General features: G+C 44.8%; 1 protein-coding gene across 11 annotated transcripts in view; it reads right to left on the minus strand.

Moving 5' to 3' along the window:
- Positions 1-22112, minus strand: part of SCN8A (sodium voltage-gated channel alpha subunit 8) — an 89317-nt gene that overhangs the window by 11155 nt on the left and 56050 nt on the right. For 9 of the 11 annotated variants that reach the window (XM_024214762.2, XM_024214767.2, XM_024214766.2 and 6 more), the window contains exons 13-20: positions 21160-21398; positions 18659-18832; positions 16431-16787; positions 13906-14376; positions 12484-12601; positions 11599-11753; positions 10389-10562; positions 3596-3718 (exon numbers count right to left, since the gene is read on the minus strand). In XM_024214762.2, coding sequence (XP_024070530.2) covers positions 3596-3718; positions 10389-10562; positions 11599-11753; positions 12484-12601; positions 13906-14376; positions 16431-16787; positions 18659-18832; positions 21160-21398 — 1811 coding nt within the window. The remainder of the gene's footprint in view (positions 1-3595; positions 3719-10388; positions 10563-11598; positions 11754-12483; positions 12602-13905; positions 14377-16430; positions 16788-18658; positions 18833-21159; positions 21399-22112) is intronic. The other 2 variants (XM_029913442.1, XM_024214770.2) reach the window with 1 other exon arrangement.

A 22112-nucleotide genomic window follows, 5' to 3' on the forward strand; every position in this document is an offset into this window, starting at 1 on the left:
ACACCATAGTGATCACCTACCGTATTTTAAAACTATTCAGAAATTGGCATGCTGATATACCCCCGACTAGTTGTAGAGTAAGTGCTGACTGGACAAATGCTCTCTCTTCCTGTAATCATTTACCTGAATAAATGGAATCAACTTACACTGTTTAAATTGATCATTATAACCATAACCAACTTTCAAAAAATCTGAGAGAGGGAACATGGCTTTTGTGTGCAGACTGTGCATTGGCAATTGACAAAAGTGCATGCATGTTTCATAGCATTACTGTCATACTTCCTGAATAATTTAAGAGCAGAGCAAGCTCTTTAAAATGCAGATTACTATGGAGTAGAGAAAAGCAAAGAACTACTTGTAATGTTTCCTTTGCAAAGGCATTTCAAATTACTGTCCTTGGGGTCGGAGGGATTGTTTTGGTACGCTTCTCTCAAAGTCAGAACAAAAAAGAACGGAGAAGGTTACAAAGTAGCACAATTACAGTTAACCCCTTTGTATCAATTTTGCTGAAGTGAAACAGTTTCCCAATTTTAAGTGCGTGTGACTCTCTCGATTCCACACCAGATACAATTCAAAATCTCCAGGGGGGTGGGAGGATCATTCTCTCCAGCATGATTTACATTTATTTTTTAAAATCCCATTTATTATCTATGGACTTCATACTAGTTCTTTTTTCTCTCTGATTATACTAGTCTCTGTGACCATGTTATATCGTTATATAAACCACTTTTTAGCATTAAACTTTAACAACAAAAGAACACGTGTCCTAATGACAAAAAAAAAAATTTAACATTGTGTTGACGTTGCAGTAGGGGGCAAATTGGTTCTATCTAGCCGAAGTTCATCCTAGTGCAGAAGGACTACACACCACACAAACTCCACATTTGTCCATGGTGGGAGAAGTGTACACACAAAAGTGTGAGGTCCTGGGGACCCGTCGGTTGGCGAAGCAGCTGTGGAGGGGATGCTCTAGACACCTAACTTTGCCAGACTCCATATGAACCAGGCCTGATCACTCTGGCTTTGCGCCACTGGAACAAATGTCACCCTTTGTGACTGTGCTCTGTAGCTTGTAAGCCACTGTTTAGCATTAAACTAAAAGCCCTACTGGCAAAGGGGGAAAAAAACCCACCAAAGCAGATTATTATAGCCCCAGAGAGGAATCAACCCTGTTTGTATTTAGCATATAGTTCACACAAGCCATCTTCGCTCAACCTGGATTTTAAGTCTTAATCATACAATCCCGCTTTTTTATAAGAATCTCGGCCAGGAATTTAAGTTAAAGGCTATCCTTCTAGAAATACATGATCTGTAGCTTTGGGGATATTGATATTTAATTCACACCTTTATTATGACCCAAATGATGTTAACAGGATCAAGTTGTCGACCAAGCTAAGGTGACATTCTGGCCCCACTGAAGTCAATGGGAGTTTTGTCGTAATGTCAACGGGGCCAGGGTTTTAGTGTGGAAAGGCTACTCATTTTTCCAATTGTGTCAGTTCAGGCGAATGTCCCATGAGCATCTAAAGGTTAAGATAAAAACACACATGGTCGATACCTGAAATCTGTTTTAGCAGATAAAGGCCATTTCCAATAACGATACTTCATATTAATACCGTGCACTTGTATAATGCCTTACCTCTAAGGATCTCAAAGCACTTTACAAACAGTAATTAAACTTCTCAACACCCTGGTGAAGTATTATTAACCTCTCTGTGCCCTGTACAAAGGGGCTAAGTGACTTGCCCAAGGTCACTCACAAATCAGAGGCAGAATCACAGCTCCCTATATCTAAGTCCCAGCAACATGCACTTAGGGTAAATGTGCTCCTGTACAGAATGCCAGCACACAGCTTATGTCCACCAAGCCCTCACATTTGAGAATAAATGGGATACAAGTAGCCATGGGGTGAATTTAACCATGGAGTTTGCTGTATGTGCCGACACCCATGAACTGCATGAAACAATTATAATTTTTTTGGCATTGGGAAAAGGGACTCTTGAGAATTCCGCTTCAGCTATTTAAATTATTTTAAATTGACACGGATTTTGTTCCACTATAACAAAACTGCAACTGTGGTTCTGAGGGCGGAGGAGCAGGACTGGCATTTCAGGGGCTGTGCTGTGACTGTGCTATTGAAGAAATTTGCAGAAAGATTTTTTACAGGATTAGCCTCCTCAGGATCATTTCTGCACAGTTAAGGCCTCACTAGTGCTTTCTACACAACTCTGATATGGCCATGTTGTGTAGCTGACTTGAGGTTAGTGTATGTAGCCAACAGCAACTGTACAATCACTACCCTCAGTGCAGACTATTGCTTCCTCTGGATTTTCTTTATAGATATTGTAGTGTATGTCATGCCCTAGAGATCTATCTGGGAATTCCTTTAACAGGCCATTATCTGCCTTAGGCCATTATCTGCTCTAAATTACACCAGCGTAAATCCAGAGTAATTCCACGGACGCCAATGGAGTTACTCCACAGGTGCCCTGGAGTAAATTTAGAGATTAGTGTCATCTCCCAGCTGTTTTATTCCATTTTTTCTACAGTATCTTTAAATTTAAGAGTGCATTTTCTTGCTCTTTAGTGCAATAGACCTAAATTAATATTGTTCACAACAGCAACAATGAAAATCCATTGGTCCAACATACCCTTTACCTACAGAAAGGTATGTTTTGTTGGATTTTTTTGCTTTTTTGTACCTGATTATTTCAATACAAAAGGAGGGGGGAAAGCACCAAAATATAAAATCAGTGGCAAAATAGTAAGACACTGCAATCATTTCAAATGGAATCCCCATGACATTGGTACCATCTAACAATTTCAGGAAAGCTTGTTAAGTTCAATGCTTTGCTTGTGCTGTGTTGCTAATATCACAGTGACAGGACCGGGTACCATAAAAGCATGGTAAAAGGGAGGGAGTGGAAAGGAAAGCTTCACTATCAGACAAGGCTTCCAGTCACCACCAGACTGGATTGAGAACAACAAGGTGCAACAAGAGGAATTAAACCAAAAGCTTTTTTGAAACAGCTGAGCTCTCCCCCATTTCCTTCCTGCAGGGACGAAAGGCCTGAGTTATCCAAGAAGGAGAAGCAGCTTTTTACTGACTTGAATACATTAGATTTTTTTATAAACCCTTTAAATTCTCCTTTGATTAAATCCCACCAGCTCCACTGTGGCCAACATCTTGGGGGAGAGAGGGGGAAGATATTTGAGGTGGTTCGAATTCTGCTTCTTTGCACCTGGTGATTCTCCCTAGATAAAAAAAGTTACAGCTGAGAAGCCCCCTCGGATGCTAGAGGTAAAAGCCAGGCCAAATGAGAACAGCCAAGTGTTGAACATGTTCTACGAATGGCATGTGGTTTGGGCCAATAATTAATGTAATGAGGCAGCTGAATGCATCTCCCTTCTTTAAAAGGGGAGTGTGCAGCAGAGGGCAGGGTAAGGGGACATAAATAGGGGTGTGTGATCAAGTTAGCAGCTGCATCATGATTCTGTCTGGAATTATCTTTCCACCAGTTTGATCAGTTCTAGCATGCTTAAAAAAACCCGCTCCACAGGCATGCAGAAGGATCAGCTGCTAATGGCATCTTACCCTCATCCCCTCAAATCGGGACAACGCTCTTAAAGGCCTCAAAGCTCTTAGTGTCCTAAGGGACTTTATGGCACCTAGTTCCGAGTAGCCCAGGGCATTAGCTACAAGGCTGACTAAAGAGACCTACACAGAAAACAAAAAGAAAAAGAAAAAAAAAGAAAAAAGGTTCCAAACTGTTAGAACGAATCCCCTAGCACTTATTGCCCAGCCCAGACTGCAGGTCTGGGTCCCCCATAGATAAATACCGAAGACATGACACCAGCTGCCTACTTCACTTGACTGAAACGACCTGAAAGGAAATAATGCGGTTGAGAGAGGCATAAGAAAAAAACAAAGGGTAAAAAATAAGTGAGAGAGAGGCAGAGTCACACAGACGGAAACAGGGTCTGTTGGAAGGAGGAGCCCAAATGGATGACAAGAACCTTACCCTCGCCCTTTTATTGTCTGCAGGGTCCAAGCAGCTCCCATTAAATTAAGCCAGACAAAATTTAAAGGTACCTATGAGAAAGAATACAGATAAATACACACACTACACAAACTGCCCTTCTTAGCTTATTCAAATAGCAGTCACCTCACTCATTCCTGGTGACGGTGTTCTTTCTACAGCAGTGACCGTTGAAAAACAGAGTACGGTTTTATTACTTTATATCAAAAGAATAAGAATAATTTGGGGGATGGATTAGTATCATAAAATTCTGAACATCCTTGGCTTTAAAGCACTCAGTTTCAAATTTGTATCACTTTTAAATCTCAGACTTTTTGGTTCTGCTAACACATAGCACTTCTTTAGCACCTCCATACAAAGATTTGCAATGGATGCAGAGCTTAATCATCACTGAGCATCACAACCTACTTTGAGGGAGGGTTAATATAATTACCCCATTTTACAAATGGGGAAACTGAGGCACAGAATGACAACATGACTTGCTCAGAGTCACACAGTGGGTCTATGTTAGAGCTGGGGATAGAATCTAGATGTCCTAAGTCCACTGTACTCTTCCTTAACCCCAAAGCCATCTTTTTTGTTAAAGAGCATGGCTTAGATTAGAATATAACATAGGATCCATTACTGTGAGCTATGGAATGTCCTCAATAAGTGCTGAGGGTAACTAAGCCTCTTGCAGGACTGGGTCCTTATATTGTGAATTCGAAGGGACCTTCTGCCCGTAAAGTACCATGTACACTTAATGGCTCTACAGGCATGATCCAATTTCCATTTAAGTCATTGGAAAGACTCCTGTTGATGACACTGGGACGTGGCTAGGGTCCTGTAGAATAACTGTCCTTCACCATCAACACATTCATCCGCCTCTCATGAGAGCGCTTGTGATTTAAAATCAACCACTGTCACACTACAGAGACACATAAGGGCAAGTAACCATTTAAAAATGTCAGTTGATCATTATGTATCATGAAATAACTGAGCCCTTACACAGCGATTTTCCTTATCAATCATTAGCTAGTTAATCCTCATAACAGGACACAGTTCCTAACAGTGAATTTTTATCCTCCTTTAAAACATGGGGAAACTGAGGCATTGAGCAGTAAATGAACTTCAAGGATGATGGCAGTTCATTCTAGAAATGGGCTCAAAGAACCAAATTCAGGACCAGATTTCTATTGCACCAATATTCAGGGATGCTTTGGTCTGGGCTGTTGATTCAAGTCTCTCTGAGTACATCTACACGGCGAAAAACCACAGCAGAGAGTCTCAGAGCCTAGGTCAGCTGACTTGGGGAGGTGGGAGGGCCTCTCAATGTAACCCTGAAAATAGCAGGGTAGATGTTCAGGCTAGAACCTGGGCTCTGAAACCCTGTGACGGTTGAGGGTCTCGGAAGCCTGGCTCCAGCCCGAGCCTAAAAATCGACACTGCTGTTTTTAGCCCTGCACCACAAGCCCCACGAGCCCGAGTCTGTTAACCTGGGCTCTGAGACTTGCTGCTGCGGTGAGGTGGGGGCGGGAGGGGGTTGCTGTGTGGATGTAGCCTCTGTCATATTTATGACAGCTGTCTTCTTGCTTGAAAAGCAGCGGCTTGAACCAGGGACCATCAGAGCTGAAAGCATGAGTACGTACATCCTGATGTGAAGAGTCAGACTGGGGGCCGTAACCGATCAGGGATAGAAGGGGGCATACAATACATGGACCTGGGGGTTACATAGTCACTGTCTATCACAGCTATCCAGAATAGTAACTCTGCCCAGTATGAGACACATTATTTTCCCCTCCCCTCACCATAGTAACATACATTTGAGCTTGCGGGTCAGGTACAGGGAGATGGACACCGGAGCTAAGGGATTTAGGAGTGAAGGAATCTCAGACTAAAACAAGAAAATAATTTAGCAATCTCAGCCACTGACCACTATTTTTTGGGGGGGGGGGGGGGGGAAAGAGAGAGAGAGAGGCATCAGGATCTTTGGTATCTCGGAAAAAGCAGGTGCAGTTCAGTGTTTCAGATACGCCCCGAAATGAGAGTGGTGTGTGTGGACAGGCATTTGAACTGATCTGTGGGAGGAGCTGCCTGAGGCGTGTGTAAGCAGACATGGAGGAAGTGGGATTGCCGACATTTGTAGGATGAAGATTCAATCTCATGTTACTGCTCGTGCATAGGACTCCTGCTTTTTCCCATCTTCAGATTTGACCATCACCAGCTGGTTCACAGCAGTGGGCAGGAGGGGCGTTTGTCCATGTGCCCTTGGGTACTCTTATAGGAAGTGCCATGGGACTTTTACTAGCCTCACAGTGGCCATCTTGGAACACATTCGATCTACTCCGGAAGGTTGCAGGGCTGCACTGACGCTGGTGGGTCTGAACCATGGTTCCAGCAAGTGCAGGTATTTCAGACACGAGACTGAGTCCACTGCCATAGCCTCTGCTCCCATCCTACATTAGAAAGAACTTTCTTGCAAGAGAGAACACGCAGGGATTCTTCACTAATCTCATAAAGAAATGTCTTACCTAGGAGCTTTAGTTTATATCAGAGACAAGCAGAAGGGACATAGTTTTACGTTCAAGTTCCTCTAACCCATCTCAACCAGTGCTGCACAGCAGTGTCGTCCCTGGGCATGAGCTCAAGGCAGCCTGGCCTACTGACTAGAAACTTAGCTTCAGAGAAACAGATCTGCGCATAAGGAGAAATCAGCTATAAGCTTCCATGAGAATTGACTCATTGTGCTGAGCGAGACCTTGATCTGCAGGTAAAAACCTCTAATGATCCCAGGATGTAGCAAGCAGTGCTGTTAGGAGGGATGCCTACTGTAACTCTGCCTAGCGGGGAGGAAGGAACAAGGCTAGAAATGGCTCCACAGCAGAGCAGCTCATGTGTGCTGCTGATATTAAAAAAAAAAAAAAAAAAATCTACAGCCCTGCTTCATCCCCAAAGACCAAGTGAGGGGTTTCAGATCCAAACTTCAGGATATGGGTTCGGGTGTCTGGACCTAGGATCATCTCTAATGTACTCACAATGCAGAAGTAATTCAAGCATTTCAAGTACAAAACAACCAAGAGTCCACTGAGCCCCTCACCCTTAGATTAATGCCCTGGTCCCTACTGTGAATAAGACAAGAAATAGTGAAACTTACAAAAGGATATTTCAACCTTCAATGGCATTTTTCAGTATTATATACTCAATTCACTGGAAACTTCAATAGGATGTTTAGTGGGCATTGGTACATGCCAAAAGTAATCCCGCTGGACTGAAAAGCAGAAGCTTTAATTATTATTACCTAGAAAAAGACTCTTTCTTCACGTGTATACCCAGCAAGCTTTAGGAATCAGAGGAGGGGGGTTATTTACCAATGCTACCAAACCTGAAAAATAACATTCAAGAATATTGTTATGATGTAAATGCTTATTCCCTCTTAGTTATTGTTCCCATCGTGAGATTCAGCTCAAACCCCACTTCTACCATTCTAGAAGCTTTAAAAGGATCTGGTCTGGCAGAGATGGGATGGGATGTTTAATGAAGATTTTGTTGACCACCTTAAGCTTCAGTACCTTACTTTTTAACACCAACATATTCAAATTCACTCTTCAGATTTTTGCTGACAAAGGTGTCAACTACTATACCAGGTGAAGCCTGAAATCTTCAGTAAAGCACTTTTCATTCAGAAAACTTAGCTCCCTAATATGTACACTTGCACTGCTCTTGTTCGCTACATAGGGTAGAAATTACCTTACCAGTAAATTCAACATCCTTACTCTAGCGGTGATCTGATGCTTTGAAAGGAGGGAACAAATCTGTACTGCATTTGCCAATTGTGCAATACTGTACTTCCTGATCCCAGCTGGAATTAGCTCACGCTATGAAGCATGAGGACAGAGTAACCTTTACAATTTTTCTCCTACCTAGTTTAACTGCATGCAGCCTTTTCTTATTAAAAGTATATCTAATCCATTTAATCTTGCTCAACCATTTTCCTCAATCCAGTTTGGGAGGGGTTAAGGGTCTGGTCTTGGAGTTTTCATTTCAGTCTTGTGTTTCACTATATAGTAATACAAGAGAGAGTTACAGATTCATTAGACTTTACAGATCAGAAGAGTTACTTAGGATCTGTGTTTAGAGGAGGGGCACCCAAGTGAGCAGAGAGCAAACAGGAAACTTCGAATATCCATTTTATTACAGTAAATATCAGATAATTTGATCCCACTTTTGGCTCCACGTTAGCAGTTCCCCAACACACCAGGGACAAGTCTTCCATCTACTCAGATATTTCTAGAGTTCCCATAGTCCATAGGGTGGGTGCGCGCTGCGTGCACGGTCGTCGGAAAGTTTTCCCTTAGCAGCTCCCTCGGGTTGGCTGTGGAGCCCCCTGGAGTGGCACCTTCATGGCGCTCAATATATGACCCTGCTGACCTGACCCCCCTTCAGTTCCTTCTTGCCGGCTACTCCGACAGAGGGGAAAGGAGGGTGGGTAGTGGAATGGATGTGAACAACACATCTCGAAGAACAACAGTTACGAGAAGGTACATAACCATTTTTTTCTTCTTCAAGTGCTTGTTCACATCGACTCCAATCAGGTGACTCCCAAGCTCTCCCCCGGAGGTGGGGTTGGCATTAAGGAATCGCTGACTGGAGCCCGGCTCTGCTGAATGCCGCATCATCTCTGGAATGCTGGATGATATGATAATGAGGGATAAACATATGCACCGATGACCGGTTGCCGCTCTGCAGATCTCGGGAATGGGGATCTGGGACAGGAAAGCTGCTGACGAAGCTTGTGCTCTTGTGAAGTGTGCTGTAATAGCCGAGGCTGGGACCTTAGCCAGCTCGCAGCATGTGCAGATGCAGTCTGTGATCCAGGAAGAAATGCATTGGGAAGAGACCAGGAGCATTTTCATCCGTTCTGCCACCGCAAGGAATAGCTGGTTCGATTTTCTGAAAGGCTTAGTGCGCTCAATGTAGATTAGACAACTACGGGCTAAAGAAGAAAACTAAGGGAAGCACTTGCAAGGCAAGTGAACGCGGTTCCAATGGCCGTCACGGATGGTAAGAAGGAACTGAAGGGGGGTCGGGTTGGCAGGGTCATATATTGAGCACCATGAAGGCGCCACTCCAGGGGGCTCCACAGTCGACCCAACGGGAGCTGCTAAGGGAAAACTTTCCGATGACTGTGCATGCGGTGCATGCACACCCTGATTGGAATCGATGTGAACAATCACTCGAAGAAGAATTTTCCATCTCCCAGCAAGAGACTCAGAAAGGCCTTTTCTCAGCTCAATATTCTGTCATTCGTCTGGGCTGGTTGGTGCAGCAGGTCCTCTGGGCCCTCAGCTAGGACGCTGCCTCACAGATGGATGTTTTGAATGCACACAAATACAATTTTCAGAAGCACCTGAGGAACATGGAGCCTAAAATTCCATTTTCATAAGTGATTCTGGCACTTCGGAGCCTGAGTCATATAGGTGCTTTTGAAAACGTTACTCATCATGTTTTAAATATTTGTGTTGTTTTCTATTCCATAAATTATCTTGCTCACATTTCTCTTCTTCTCCTCCTCATTTTATCCCTTCAGTATATTCCTTCAACCAGCTCTCTCTATGCTAGTGTGTCCATGTTGAAGGTCTACCCTTTCTATCATCTACCCTACACCATGTTGCTGTCCATATCTCCAAATGTGAGGATCAGCTCTTTTCTTCTGGGTATTGGCTCCTCTTTAGCAAAGAAGAATAAAGACAAACTTTATCTTGCGTGAGAAGGTTTTTCTTCACTTGAATTGGAAGTACCTGGAGTTCTACAAAGCTTTGAAAAGACCCATCGGCCCGAGCACCCAACATCCAGAGTGTGCATGGATGTCATCAGGTGGCAGCACTGAAAGATTCCACCTGCTGGACTTTCTCCCATTGGTGTCTCATACAAACTAAGGAGACAGAAGATGTTGCTTCAGATGGCCTGGAACCAGGGAAAGGTATGTTCATTCGTAGCACAAATTCTTTACACTCTACTGAACTCTTTTTAGAACTTCCTCAATGTACAGGTCCTTCAGAAAGAGCAATGCTAGCACAGCATGAGCCAGAGGATGGAAACCCTGCCTTTGTACTTATCTGTTAAGACCTGTGGTGTAGAAATTCCTCAGTTGCATATAACAATCCCCAGTAGTTCTGCTTGTCTAGATGGTTCTGTCCTTTCTCCAGTTTTGGAGAGCTATGTACATATGGGATTGGACCCACTTCCTAGTGAGATACATCATCTCCTGGACCCTTTTCATGAGCACAGCATTACACCCCCATCCCCATCCCCACCCCCCAGGCAAAGTTTATTTTTCCCAGCCAGAGATCAGAAGCAGAAAATACATACAGCCACAATGAGGAAATCCAGCCAGCACCAGGCGTTGGTGAAGAACTTGACGAATCCGTAGGCGCACCATTTCAGCAACATCTCCAGAATGAAAATGTAGGTGAAGACCTTGTCTGCGTACTCCAGCATGGTCCGGATGGTCTTTCTCTGTTCTATGTAAATATCCTCAAAGGCCTGGGAAATAATCCAATGACAGAAGACTTGCCACTGAATGTGCAGCAAACCAGCAGCTTATTTAAACGAGGGTAAGCTGCACCAGTGGGAGTCATTTTTTACACCAATGCAGCACATTTGCACTGGTGCAAAGAAGTCCAGTGTAGACAAGTCCATGGAACTCAGGTTCCTTTTAGGCCCCTAAGTGAGGGACAGTTTTTCAAAACAGCTCAGCTCTCAACATGCATCTAGTGTGCTGAGCTCTTCTGAAAATCTTTCCATTTATTTCGATGCCTAAATGGGAGCCGAGCGCTTAAATAAACAAATAAACAAACAACTCAGGCTCTAGTTGTGGGTGCAGAGACCTTCTGAACGTTCTGGCCAAAGGTACTAAAGAGAAGCTGGAGCAGCACAGGAATTCTGTTGTGCTAGAATTTGCTGCTGAAATGTACTGCATTTTTTCATTCACTGTATAGCACAATCCACTAAATACCCAAGAAGCTGATTCGCATCAAAGATCTGGGAAAAAATTAGATGAGCTCTTTCACTGGTAGGAGAACGTCAGCCTCTAGAAACATGGCTGCAGCGTCACCACCATGCATCCCACTTTGCACCCACACAGTGCCTCCGATCTGAAGGTCTCCAGGAGCTGTACAAATGTTAAAGAAAGTATCGCTATCCCTACAGCGCAATGGGCAAATTAAGGCCCAGAGAGGTGAAGTGGTTTTGCCAACGGTCACACACTGAGTTGTGGCAAAGCAAGGATTAGAACTCAGATTTCAAGGCTCCTAGTTTTGCATCTTACTTTAAGTTAGGTTGGAAAACCTTCAGGGCAGGGACCATGTCTCGCTAGGTTTTGTACAGCACCTAGCACAAAGAGGGCCCATTGCAATACAAATAATTAATAATAAATCACAAGTCTATCCTTCATTCCCCAACTTGTCCAAGGAGAGATGGCTTTTCCCCACCAAAACGCCCAGAAATAGCTCTCAGTACACTAGGAGAAGAGCCCCAGTATAATGTAATTTGGCTTCACAGACTTCTAAAACTCACTTACCAGGGCTCCACTGCTCAGTAGGATCATGAAGATGATGAAAGTCTCGAACCAGTTGTGCTCCACAATCAGAAAGCAGGTCTTCCTCAAGGTCCACCAGGATTTGCCCAGCCCATCTTCAATACTGACCTGACAGCACTTAAAGCGCTGCACACAACCTGCATGGGAGCAGCGCAGAAAGGAGTGAGTGTGAGAGGATGTTTATGGGGGTTGGGAGACGGGGTATTGTAAGAACAGAAGGGTCTTTGCATAAAAGTGACTTTGCGCCTCTAGAGTCTTAAACTGGTTGCATTTCAGTTAAAAGTAAAATGTATCCATCCAATCGATCCACCCATCTTCCAGGTCCTTATGCTAATTCCGGTCACTGTAGTATCTGAATGACTTGCTTTACATCAGTCAGTTTAAAATAATTATACTCAGCGAGGGAGCCACACTTAACCAGAAAGCAACAGAGAGAGAACTCACTGATAAAATCACCTCAAACCATTTAAAATACCTTTGCTATGGGAATTATTGTAACAAATCAGTGGCCATGTAGGACTTCATGATGGCTCTGTCAAACATTGTGGCCATCAGTATCTTCACAGCAGCAGCAATAAACCCCAAATTCTCTTCCTTCAAAATCCCTGGTGCCAGCCACTTTCACTGAAGTAGAACCTTCCTTAGCTCTTAACAATCTAGACCCTGGCAACAACAGCAGGTCTCCAAAGGCCTAAATCCTGCAAATCCTTAGTGTGACTATAATTTACTCATGTCTGCAGAACTTGGGATCTTTAAGAATCCCTAGCTGTGATCCAGCCCCAGACCTAAACCCTAGGCTAAGCCTACACTAGATATGGGTCACAACACCAACTCAGAGGCCCATATCTACATCTGTGCTTAACTCACCTTCTGTGAAGCATGCATCTGGGTCCAGATATTCTTCTGGTGCCTCCACAGGGACTTCCTCTACCTCTGGCTTTATATCAATGGTGCTGCCCTCAGAAGAGCTGGTATCATCCAGTTTCTTTAACACAAAAAGAACCCCCAACAACCACCTCAGTCAGGTAAACCCAAAGATGAAATTTCACGGCAACTCTACATGGGACGTAGCTCCTTAACAGAGAAAACTATCCATTTGCCCACCAAATCTGTCTCAAAGAAAATCTATTTCCTGGCTGTTGCCAGGATGGTCTGGGGGGACACACTGTGAATTAGGCATTCTGATTAGGACATTTAGTCATCAGTTTTCAAGTTAAAAATCTTAAGGATTGCAGTGCAGATAAGGAATCAAATCTGAACTTTTGCAATTTTTTGTGGGGGTGGGAATCACATTTCAGACCCATCTTTACCCCTTAAAATGCAATATTATAGTGACTGAATGGCAGTGAATTAACACACGACAATTATTACAACAATGATAAACATTTAGGGCATGTGTGATATCTTCCATGTTAGGACCACAAACCACTTTACAGAAGATAGTTATTGAATCCTTAACCACCAACTACTGTGAACTGATGGTATTCTCCCAATTTAATGACAGGGAAACTGAGGCAGAGAGGCGCTGTTCCTTGCGTAAGATCACATAGGGCAATCTATGACACTGGCAAGAATATAACCCAGATGCCTTGACACCGAGTCCTATGCATCAGCCAGAAAGCTATCTTTCCCCTGTAGCCAAATTTTTCCTTCTTCATTTAATTCACTGCAGGTGACACACCCAATGTTAAACTGACACTGCACTTGATCTTAGCCACAAGGCCAAGAGAAACACATCAATGACGGGACAATAAAAACATGTTGATAATGGCTGGGCATTTGAATCTAAGAGCTCTCTCTATTTTGTAGCAGAGGAGAGTGCAATACAGAGATTAGACTGTACACTCCTTAAGGCAGGGACTGTCTTCTACTCTGCCCAACTTAATAGAACTTCTATAGCCCCTGTACTATAATGAATTATGCCCCCCGCCCGCCCAAGATCGCACCGGAACAATCTGTGGAAGAGCTGTCTGTCAGCATCTACTTGTTGCCTCATGTCTTATACTTGGGGTTGTAAATTCCTTGGGGCAGGGACTGACTTTTTGTTTTGTGTTTCTATGGGGATTAGCACACTGGGGTCCTGATCCATGACTGGAGCTCCTAGGCATTATCACAGTACAAATTAACAACAAAAGCAGGGAACAGAATTCAGACTCCCCAGCCGCTAAATCCTGTGCGTGAGCCATGAGACCAGCCTTCCTTCCCTTGCAATGCTTCTCTCTCAATAGAAGTTACCTGTAGCTGTGAAATGGACATGTGGTTAATGCAAATATTGAGCCTCCATCCTACCTCCTTGCTGCCATTGGGCTCTGTATCAGTGCTGAAGTCTTCTGTGTTGAGGTTTTCGAAGTCTGACTCGCCCACGGCAATGGGTACCCGAACGGTGAGATTGGGGTTATTGATAAAGGACATGTGGTCTTCATCTAGGATGTATTTCTCCACACTGCTCCCAATCCCACTGGTGGTGCCGTTGCCATTCTTTTGATAATCAATGTCCCTGTTGATATCAGCCCCTGTGTGGTTAGCGATGCAGTTCACCTTCTTTTCATACAACTCATCCAAGGGTTTGACCTCATCCGCCTCTCTCTGCTTGAAATGCGCTTGCATGAACTCATGTGCTTTCGCCTTGATCCAGGCGATTCCCTGCTTGATGCGAATAACTGCTATTTGTAGGTTGTTCATCTCCCCATCATCATCAGTCGCTGCTAAGTTATCTGCACTGAAAGAGCTCAGCAGCAAGGCCAAGAACAGGTTCAACACCTGAAGGAGAAGAGGTCACGTTTGGCAGAGCTCTGACATGGTGCCGACATACTACGGCAAAGCTGCATATGAGCATTTAGCCACCTGAGCCACTGACACTAATGGGAGCTACACCGAAAACCAATGCTGGTACCCGATAAATCTACTGACAAATCCAGAACTTAAAACACCAAGGCCCCAATCCTGCAATAGCTCCGTGCATGGGAGCCCTCGGCAGCATGCACCCCCTTGGAATCAGTGAGGCTCAGTGCATGTGCAGGGTAGCCCTGCATGCAGCTCGTTGCAGGACTGGGGTTCAAGGTATAAAAGTTAGGGATGGGCCCTGAGCTGCCAAGTTCCAAGAGATTTAGATCTAGCATTGTGGTTTGGTCCCATCTCAAACTCAAAGGATTGTATTAAAACTAAGCACTTGATCAGTCTCTGCCTTGGCCTAAGTCTCTGCCCGTGTCTATTTCCAGCCCCTAGAACCAAGCAAAGATGAGGACTTTCTCTGTCAAGACCCTTTGCTGGCACAAGTCCACGAGGAGTCTCTTGCTGGCTGCTTTAAGACACGATGAGTGTTTCCATTGGTCTGTCCTTGGTCTTTCCTCCCACCCCCATCAACTTTTCCATAGAATTTAAGGCAAGAAGGGATCATCATGGCCATTTAGTCTGACCTCCTGCAGAACAGGCCATGCAATTTCACCCCCTGATCTTCATCCAGCCTACATTTTATGACGGAGCTAGAGCACAGTTTTTAGAAAGAAAATTCCCAATCTTGATTTAGAGACTTTAAAAAGAGTTTGGGGCCCTTCCCTTGCTTTCCCCTCCTTCCCCTCTATCATTTAGTTTTAGCAGGAAAACTGGGTTTTCTCCTCGTCAAATTCCTTTAGCCCATCACACCATGTGTGGGTCAATCTCCTTTGACTGATAGTTTTGTGCCACTGGCTTTTATAACAGAGTAGCTGGATGCTTTTGTGGTGGGCACCCAATGAGGTCCTGATCCTGCAAAGCTTTTAAGCATGGAGCTGTCTTATCAAATTCATATTCACATGCTTAAAATTAAGCAAATGCTTAAATGCTTTGCTGGATTGGCGCATAAATGGGTTAAAGTAGTAAAATAATACTCTGAGATCACAGTGCCATCACCAACAATTTAAATATTAACAGATTTCAGGATGAACTGACATTTGAGGGCTAATTTATCCTTTTACCTACTTACTTCATAGGGAGTTTAGGAAGTAATTCTGGATATAACCTCATATATTAAACATAGGGCTGCGGTGCAAAATTGTTAAAAAAATTATTTGAAATCTTGTTTTGGGTGATTTAAAAATGGGGTTGAGGTCAGGAGGAGTGGGGAGTTGTCTGAAATTTTGTGAAACAGGGTTTTCACTCTAGTATGTGAAAATTCACATTTTTGAATGATTGATGTAAAAACTGATTTTTATCCAAAATTTAAAGTTTTTCTTCTTTCATAAAGCAGGGCCATTTTCACCACAAGATCTCAAAGCACTTTATAAACATTTAATTAAACCTCACAGCAGCCCTATGAGGCAGACATGTATTTACTACACCAGTTTTACAAATGGGTAAATGGAGGATCAAATTCTACTCCCACTTACACTGGTTTAAATCCAGACTAATCTGGAGTTACAGCAAGGTAAATGAGAGCAGACTTTGGGGGCAGAGAGGTTAAAGTCCATATCTTCAAAAGTGGGCTTTAAGGCCCCAATCATGCAAACAAGTATGCACATGCTTAACCTTGCAGGATCAGGGCTTAACTTTGGGTGCCCAACTTTAGGAACCTACTGCCAGAAGCTCTAAGCACCCCCAAGTTCCAACATGAAGTCAATGAGAGCTGCAGCCGCTCAAGACCTCTGAACATGAGTCACAAGGCTCTCTAAACCTGGGCATCCAGAATTCGAGGCCCAAATGATTTGTACCCAAGGCCACACAAAGTCCATGGTAGAGCCTGGAATAGAACACGAGTCCCAAGTGGCAGCCCTCTGGTCTCCCCACTGCCTCCCCACCCACCAGCAATCAATAAGACAATAAGCAAATCATTTACTGACCACCAAATTCCCGATGACCATGACCATCATGAAGACAATCAAGCACATGGCCTGTCCTGCCACTTCCATACAATCCCACATAGTCTCAATCCACTCCCCACACAGCACACGGAAGACAATAAGGAAGGAGTGGAAGAAATCGTGCATGTGCCAGCGGGGCAGCACACACTCCACGCTGATCTTGCAGACACATTCCTTGTAGCTCTTGCCAAACAGCTGCATGCCCACCACAGCAAAGATGAACACGATGATGGCCAGCACCAAGGTCAGGTTTCCCAAGGCACCCACTGAGTTACCAATGATTTTTATCAGCATGTTCAGAGTGGGCCAGGACTTCGCCAGCTTGAAGACTCTCAGCTACATAAAGAAACCAAAAACAAAGAGATACAAACAACACTTAATTCATCTTCTTCTAAAACAAACAGACAAAACAGAGAAATCATTATGGTGACAAGTCCTAGATTCTAAGGGATGCGGACCTCAGACCTCTACCACTGAAGTCAATGGGAGTGGACGATGCTCAGCAGCTCTCTGAATTTGGCCTTGTATGTTTTATATTCAATTCCCCTCACACCCCTAAATTAATTTCATGTTTGAAAAGAAAAAAAATCAAGTTTCCTTCTTGCTTAGCAAACTCTTGAGTGATGGATGAAATGAACCACATGAAATCAGGTGCCCAAAGGTTAAGATCTTTTTATAAATGCCTTTCAGTCTTCCCTCTGAACAAGAAGGGCCTGATATCCCCAAGTGCTCAGCACTCATAACGGGGGCCAGATTTCCAAAGAGCTCACCTTCCAATTAGGCCTCTGAATAATTGGCCAAACTTTCAAAAGCTGAACTTAAGTGTCACAATGGAAGCTGCTAAGCACAGAATTTTTTGGAAAGTCTGGCCCCATTTGGGCATGCTGAGCACCACGCTGAGCATGCTGGACCACAGCCCTTTCAAACATTTGGCCCTACCACCGGGGCTCAGTTTTCAAACGTTCTGAGCACCCCTAACTCTAGATTAAACTTCTGGAGGCTACTGGTGCTCAACACTTCTGAAAATCAGGCCCTAACATGCCAATGATCTCACTTTGCTACAGCATAACATACACCCAGCCAGGACTACCTTTTGGTAGTTTGTTTTTAGTCCTCTGGACAACTGAAGACTGCCTCTGAACAAAGTACATGCCCCAGGCTAGAATGAACTTTTTATTTTGTTTTAATGCCAAGCTAAGAACCTTATACTCAAGTGGCCCCTTCAAAAGCTATCCTTCCCCTGCCAACATGCAGCTGAGCTACCTCATTCTCATGCAATACAAGAGCTGAGTGGATTCTGTACCCTTCCCTTCTCAGTCATTTACGCAGAATGATGTGAATGGATTGGGGGGGGGGGACAGATGTCTAAGGCTATGTCTACACTACGCAGCTTTTAGTGACACAGCTGTGCCACTACAGCCGTGCCGCTAAAAGGCGCGCAGCGTAGCCGCTGTTTGCTGTCTCTCCTGCCGACAAAGCGCTGTTCACACTGGCGCTTGTGGTCGACAAAACTTTTGTCTTTCGGGGGTGTGTGTGTGTGTGTTTTTAACACCTCTGAACGACAAAAGTTTTGTCTTTCATTTGCCAGTGTAGACATAGCCTAAGAAACCTGCATCAAAAGACAAGGAAGATGCAGCAAAGGACAATTCACAATGACCAGCCACCACTCCACTGCCCGCTAACTGGGGAGCTCCCATCGCTTTGACAGGAGGACCATGCACAGACAGCTTATAGAATTGGGCCCTGAAACAGCACTGTTCAAATATAAGAGCCCAGTCTCATTCCCAGTGAAGCCAATTAGCAACATTCCCATGGATTTAATTGCAAGCAGGATGAGGTCCTAATTCAGGAGAGCTGTCTATAACCCTTATGGCCAGATCCTGTGAGATGACAACTCTCACGGACTTCAGTGGGACCTGCAGGTGCTCAGCTTCTGCCGACTGGGCATGTGCAGGCCAACCGACACTGCTGGTTAGAATTTCCAGACTGGAGCGAAAGGTGCGCATGTGTATCCATGTGTGGAATACACATAGGCAGCACTCAAAGAAAAAAAATTTTTTTTAAGAGAAACAACAACAACCCACAACCATAGAATCTCCCCCAAACAGAACCAATGAATATTTTTAACCAGAATAACTTATGTAAAAGATTTTCTAGTAGCTGCAAGACAAGAAACTTCAAAAAGAAATGGGAGAAATATGGAATACCAATCGGAAAGATCGCAGCACTGAAAGCCCTTCCACGTCTGCTAGACCCAGTTCCATTAAACTGAGGGAGACAATAAATCCGTCAAAAATGTTCCAACCTTCTTGGAAATAATAGTAGGGGTCCATGGCTATGAGCTTCAGGAACATTTCTGCTGTGAAAATTCCAGTGAAAACCTGGAGTGAAAAGGAGACAAAAAGAGAGCACGCACACACGCGCCCACACACAGATACACAAACACACACACACACACAAAGATTCTCCTTAGTTTGGTTTCAGTCAGTCAATATACATCTCAAAGATAGGTTAACAGTGAACTAAGAATGGGGACCCTGCAATGCTCTTTGTACCAATTCAAATGCACTGCCATGGGCTTGCGTACAATGGGTTATTCCCTCCACTGGTGTAGCTGCGCTGGTGCAACCCTTACTGGCTGCCCTGGTAATCATTATCATATCAAGACCTTACACAAAGATTTTCAGAAGTGATCGAAACTTTAGGGTCTCCAGCTATGGTCCAGCCTGGTTCCACACCAATGAGGTCAATATGAGCTTTGCCATCACTTTCAGTGGTCACAGGATCATGCCCTGAGTCAGGCACAGCCAGATCCTCAGCTGGGGTAAGCCAGCAGAGCTCTGCTGATTTCATTATGTTCATCAGGCCCCATAAGTGCTGAGCATCTGCAGCTCACGCGGACTGCAATCAGAACTGCAGGTGCACAGAACCCCTGAAAGTCACCTTGGAAAAGATCAGCCTCGCAAGCATTTGAGTCTGAGCCTGAGAGATGCCAAGCACCCACAAACCCTACTGATCTTCACAAGAGCTGCAGAAGGAACTCTGCACCTCCTCCGGATCTGTCCCCTTTTAGAGCAATGAATCACTTAGTACAGTGCAGGAAAAAGTCATGGGACCACTGTGCAAAACCTGAGTAAAGGGTCTTTTGGGCAGGACACTGTACTCCTCCCTCTGAAGAGCACAGACACCCCCCCATGCTCCCTGGTTGCTACAGCCTTAAGGCCATGGAGGCCTCTGCAGAGCATGTGTCCCCCATCAATTTTGGGCATTGGTCAGTTGATCCGCAGAGCAGAGGAGCCACTGGGCTTCCTCTCTCTTCTTCCCATCCTCAACCCCTGCACTGACCAGAAAGACTGCTCATTGCACCGCCCTGAATCGCTCCATTTGGGGCCCTTTGTGCCCACTGGAGAACGACAGAGAATTAGTCATTAGTCCTGTGCTCTGACCTTTGGCCTACAGCATTACTCCTTCTGAAGCGACCCCCTTCTTACCTTACTGGTATGGGCCCTGCCTGGAAAGTCACTTAACCTGGAAGACATTTCACCCACCACGTGGGCAGTCCACACTACAGCTGTGACCCTACTAATGTTTGCTGCCCAGAGGAAACATTTCCCTCATGGAATTCTGGTAGTAAGGCAGTAACTTAAGATAGTAATTATTCACGGTAAGTCATGGCCCTTCTCTGCTAATTGCAGATACATTGCAGTTTAAACCATTCCTTGGGCAGCAGGATGGCTAATTATTAGTCAGCAACATGACTGCCCACAACACTGCTGTAGGGAGAGGGGAACTAACAGGAGACAGTCTAAATCACAAAGAGGGGAAGATGACATTCTGGAGTAAATAAGAGAGTGCAGATAGCGTCTAACAGCACCCCCATCTCCCAACACCACAACAAGAAATCTCCACTCTTCGTGAAACTACACACAAGTGCACAGGGTTAAAAAAAAGGGTGGTGCGCTCTGGTCTAATAATAAAAATATCTAACTCTCATGTAGCGCTTTTCATCAGTAGATCTCAAAACACTTTGCAAAGGAGGGCAGCATCGTTATTCCCATTTTACAGATGGGGAAACGGAGGCACCAAGAACTAACTTTCCCAAGGTCACACAGTGGGAATAGGACCCAGGTCGCCTGAGCCCCAGGCCAGTGCTCTCTCCTCTAGGAGGCACAAGGCCTCCTTCTGATGAGTTGAAGTGTGATCATCATGGCAAAGAGACACCTTACCCCCCCCCCCCCCCCCCCCCCCCCCCCCCCCCCGGGCCTCACGCCTGCTGAGAGGCAGAGATCCCTTGGCAGCAGCACTCTCAGTGATGTAGGATCAAGTCCCCTGCACTCCCTCTCCAGCTCAACTAGTGCTTTGTAGGCCCTATTCTACATCCACTGAAGCCAGTGTGAAAGACTTCCATTGACTTGAGTGGGCATTGGATCAGTCCCCCATCTGCATCTGCACTATAGAGGATCTTGCCACTCATTTCAGGCAGTGCCCAGATGTCTGGGAAAACACACAGACCTTCTAAAAGAATATGCAAGGATCTGTGCACAGAAGGGTGACAGGACACTCTTGTCAGCTAGTTCATTCACCCTTACTGTTATTTATTATTTGAATTGTTGTAAAAGTGAATCTACTTGTCACTGTTAACACAAAGCCTCAGAGTTTAACAAACCCTCTGTACCCCCTACAACATGTTTTTCCAAAGCACTCTTACCAGATTTCCTACAGTCAGAACATCTTGAAACTCAGGGGTCATGGGATGGTGTTCCATCGCCATAAACAAAGTGTTCAGCACAATACAGATGGTAATGGCCAGGTCGACAAAGGGATCCATGACAATCATGTTCACTATCTCCTTCAGCCTGATCCAACGTGGGTGGCACTCCCAGATCAGGAAGGTGTTGGCAAATTTGTACCAACAGGGGGGACACTTCCTCTGGGACTCTTCCAACTCTGCAGTTACAAAACAAAATAGCAAAGAGTCAGGTCTTGTCCTCCTAGATCTGTCTTAATGTGTTAACATGGCTCCAGTATCATTTCACTGCTCCCCTTGGCTGTGTTGAATCCACCTTGTGTCTTTGCTATACTTTGCTTTAAGCGCTTTGGTGCAGAGAGTCTCTTTGCTGTATGTCTGTACTGCGCCCAATACTGTGGGGCTGGGGCGTCTAGGTGATCCCATAATACAAATTAAAATAACAATAATGGATCCCATAACTGTTTTACCCAAGAGCCCAACCTGTGGGTTTAGGATGTGATTCAACAATCACTGCAGTTAACGGGCCTCCATCTACTGGACTTCACACATTGGGCCCTCAGACCTCACCCAGGGCCGGCTCCAGGCACCAGCTTGGCAAGCAGGTGCTTGGGGTGGCTACTCCAGAGAGGGGCGGCAGGTCCAGCTATTCGGCGGCAATTCGGCGGACGGTCCCTCACTCCCGCTCGGAGCAAAGGACCTCCCGCCGAATTGCAGATCGCGATCGCGGCTTTTTTTTTTTTTTGGCTGCCTGGGGCGGCCAAAACCCTGGAGCCAGCCCTGACCTCACCTATATTGAAAGTTGCACCAGTTTAGCTAAAGATGCCATTTAAAACTATGCAGCACAGTGGTGTGGACACACTTAGTTCAATTTAAAACCCAGCTTATATCAATGTAGTTTAACTCAGTAAAGA

Source organism: Terrapene carolina, unplaced genomic scaffold (assembly GCF_002925995.2).
Source record: "Terrapene carolina triunguis isolate 2854851 unplaced genomic scaffold, T_m_triunguis-2.0 Scaffold641, whole genome shotgun sequence".
Classification (NCBI taxonomy): Eukaryota; Metazoa; Chordata; order Testudines; family Emydidae; genus Terrapene; species Terrapene triunguis.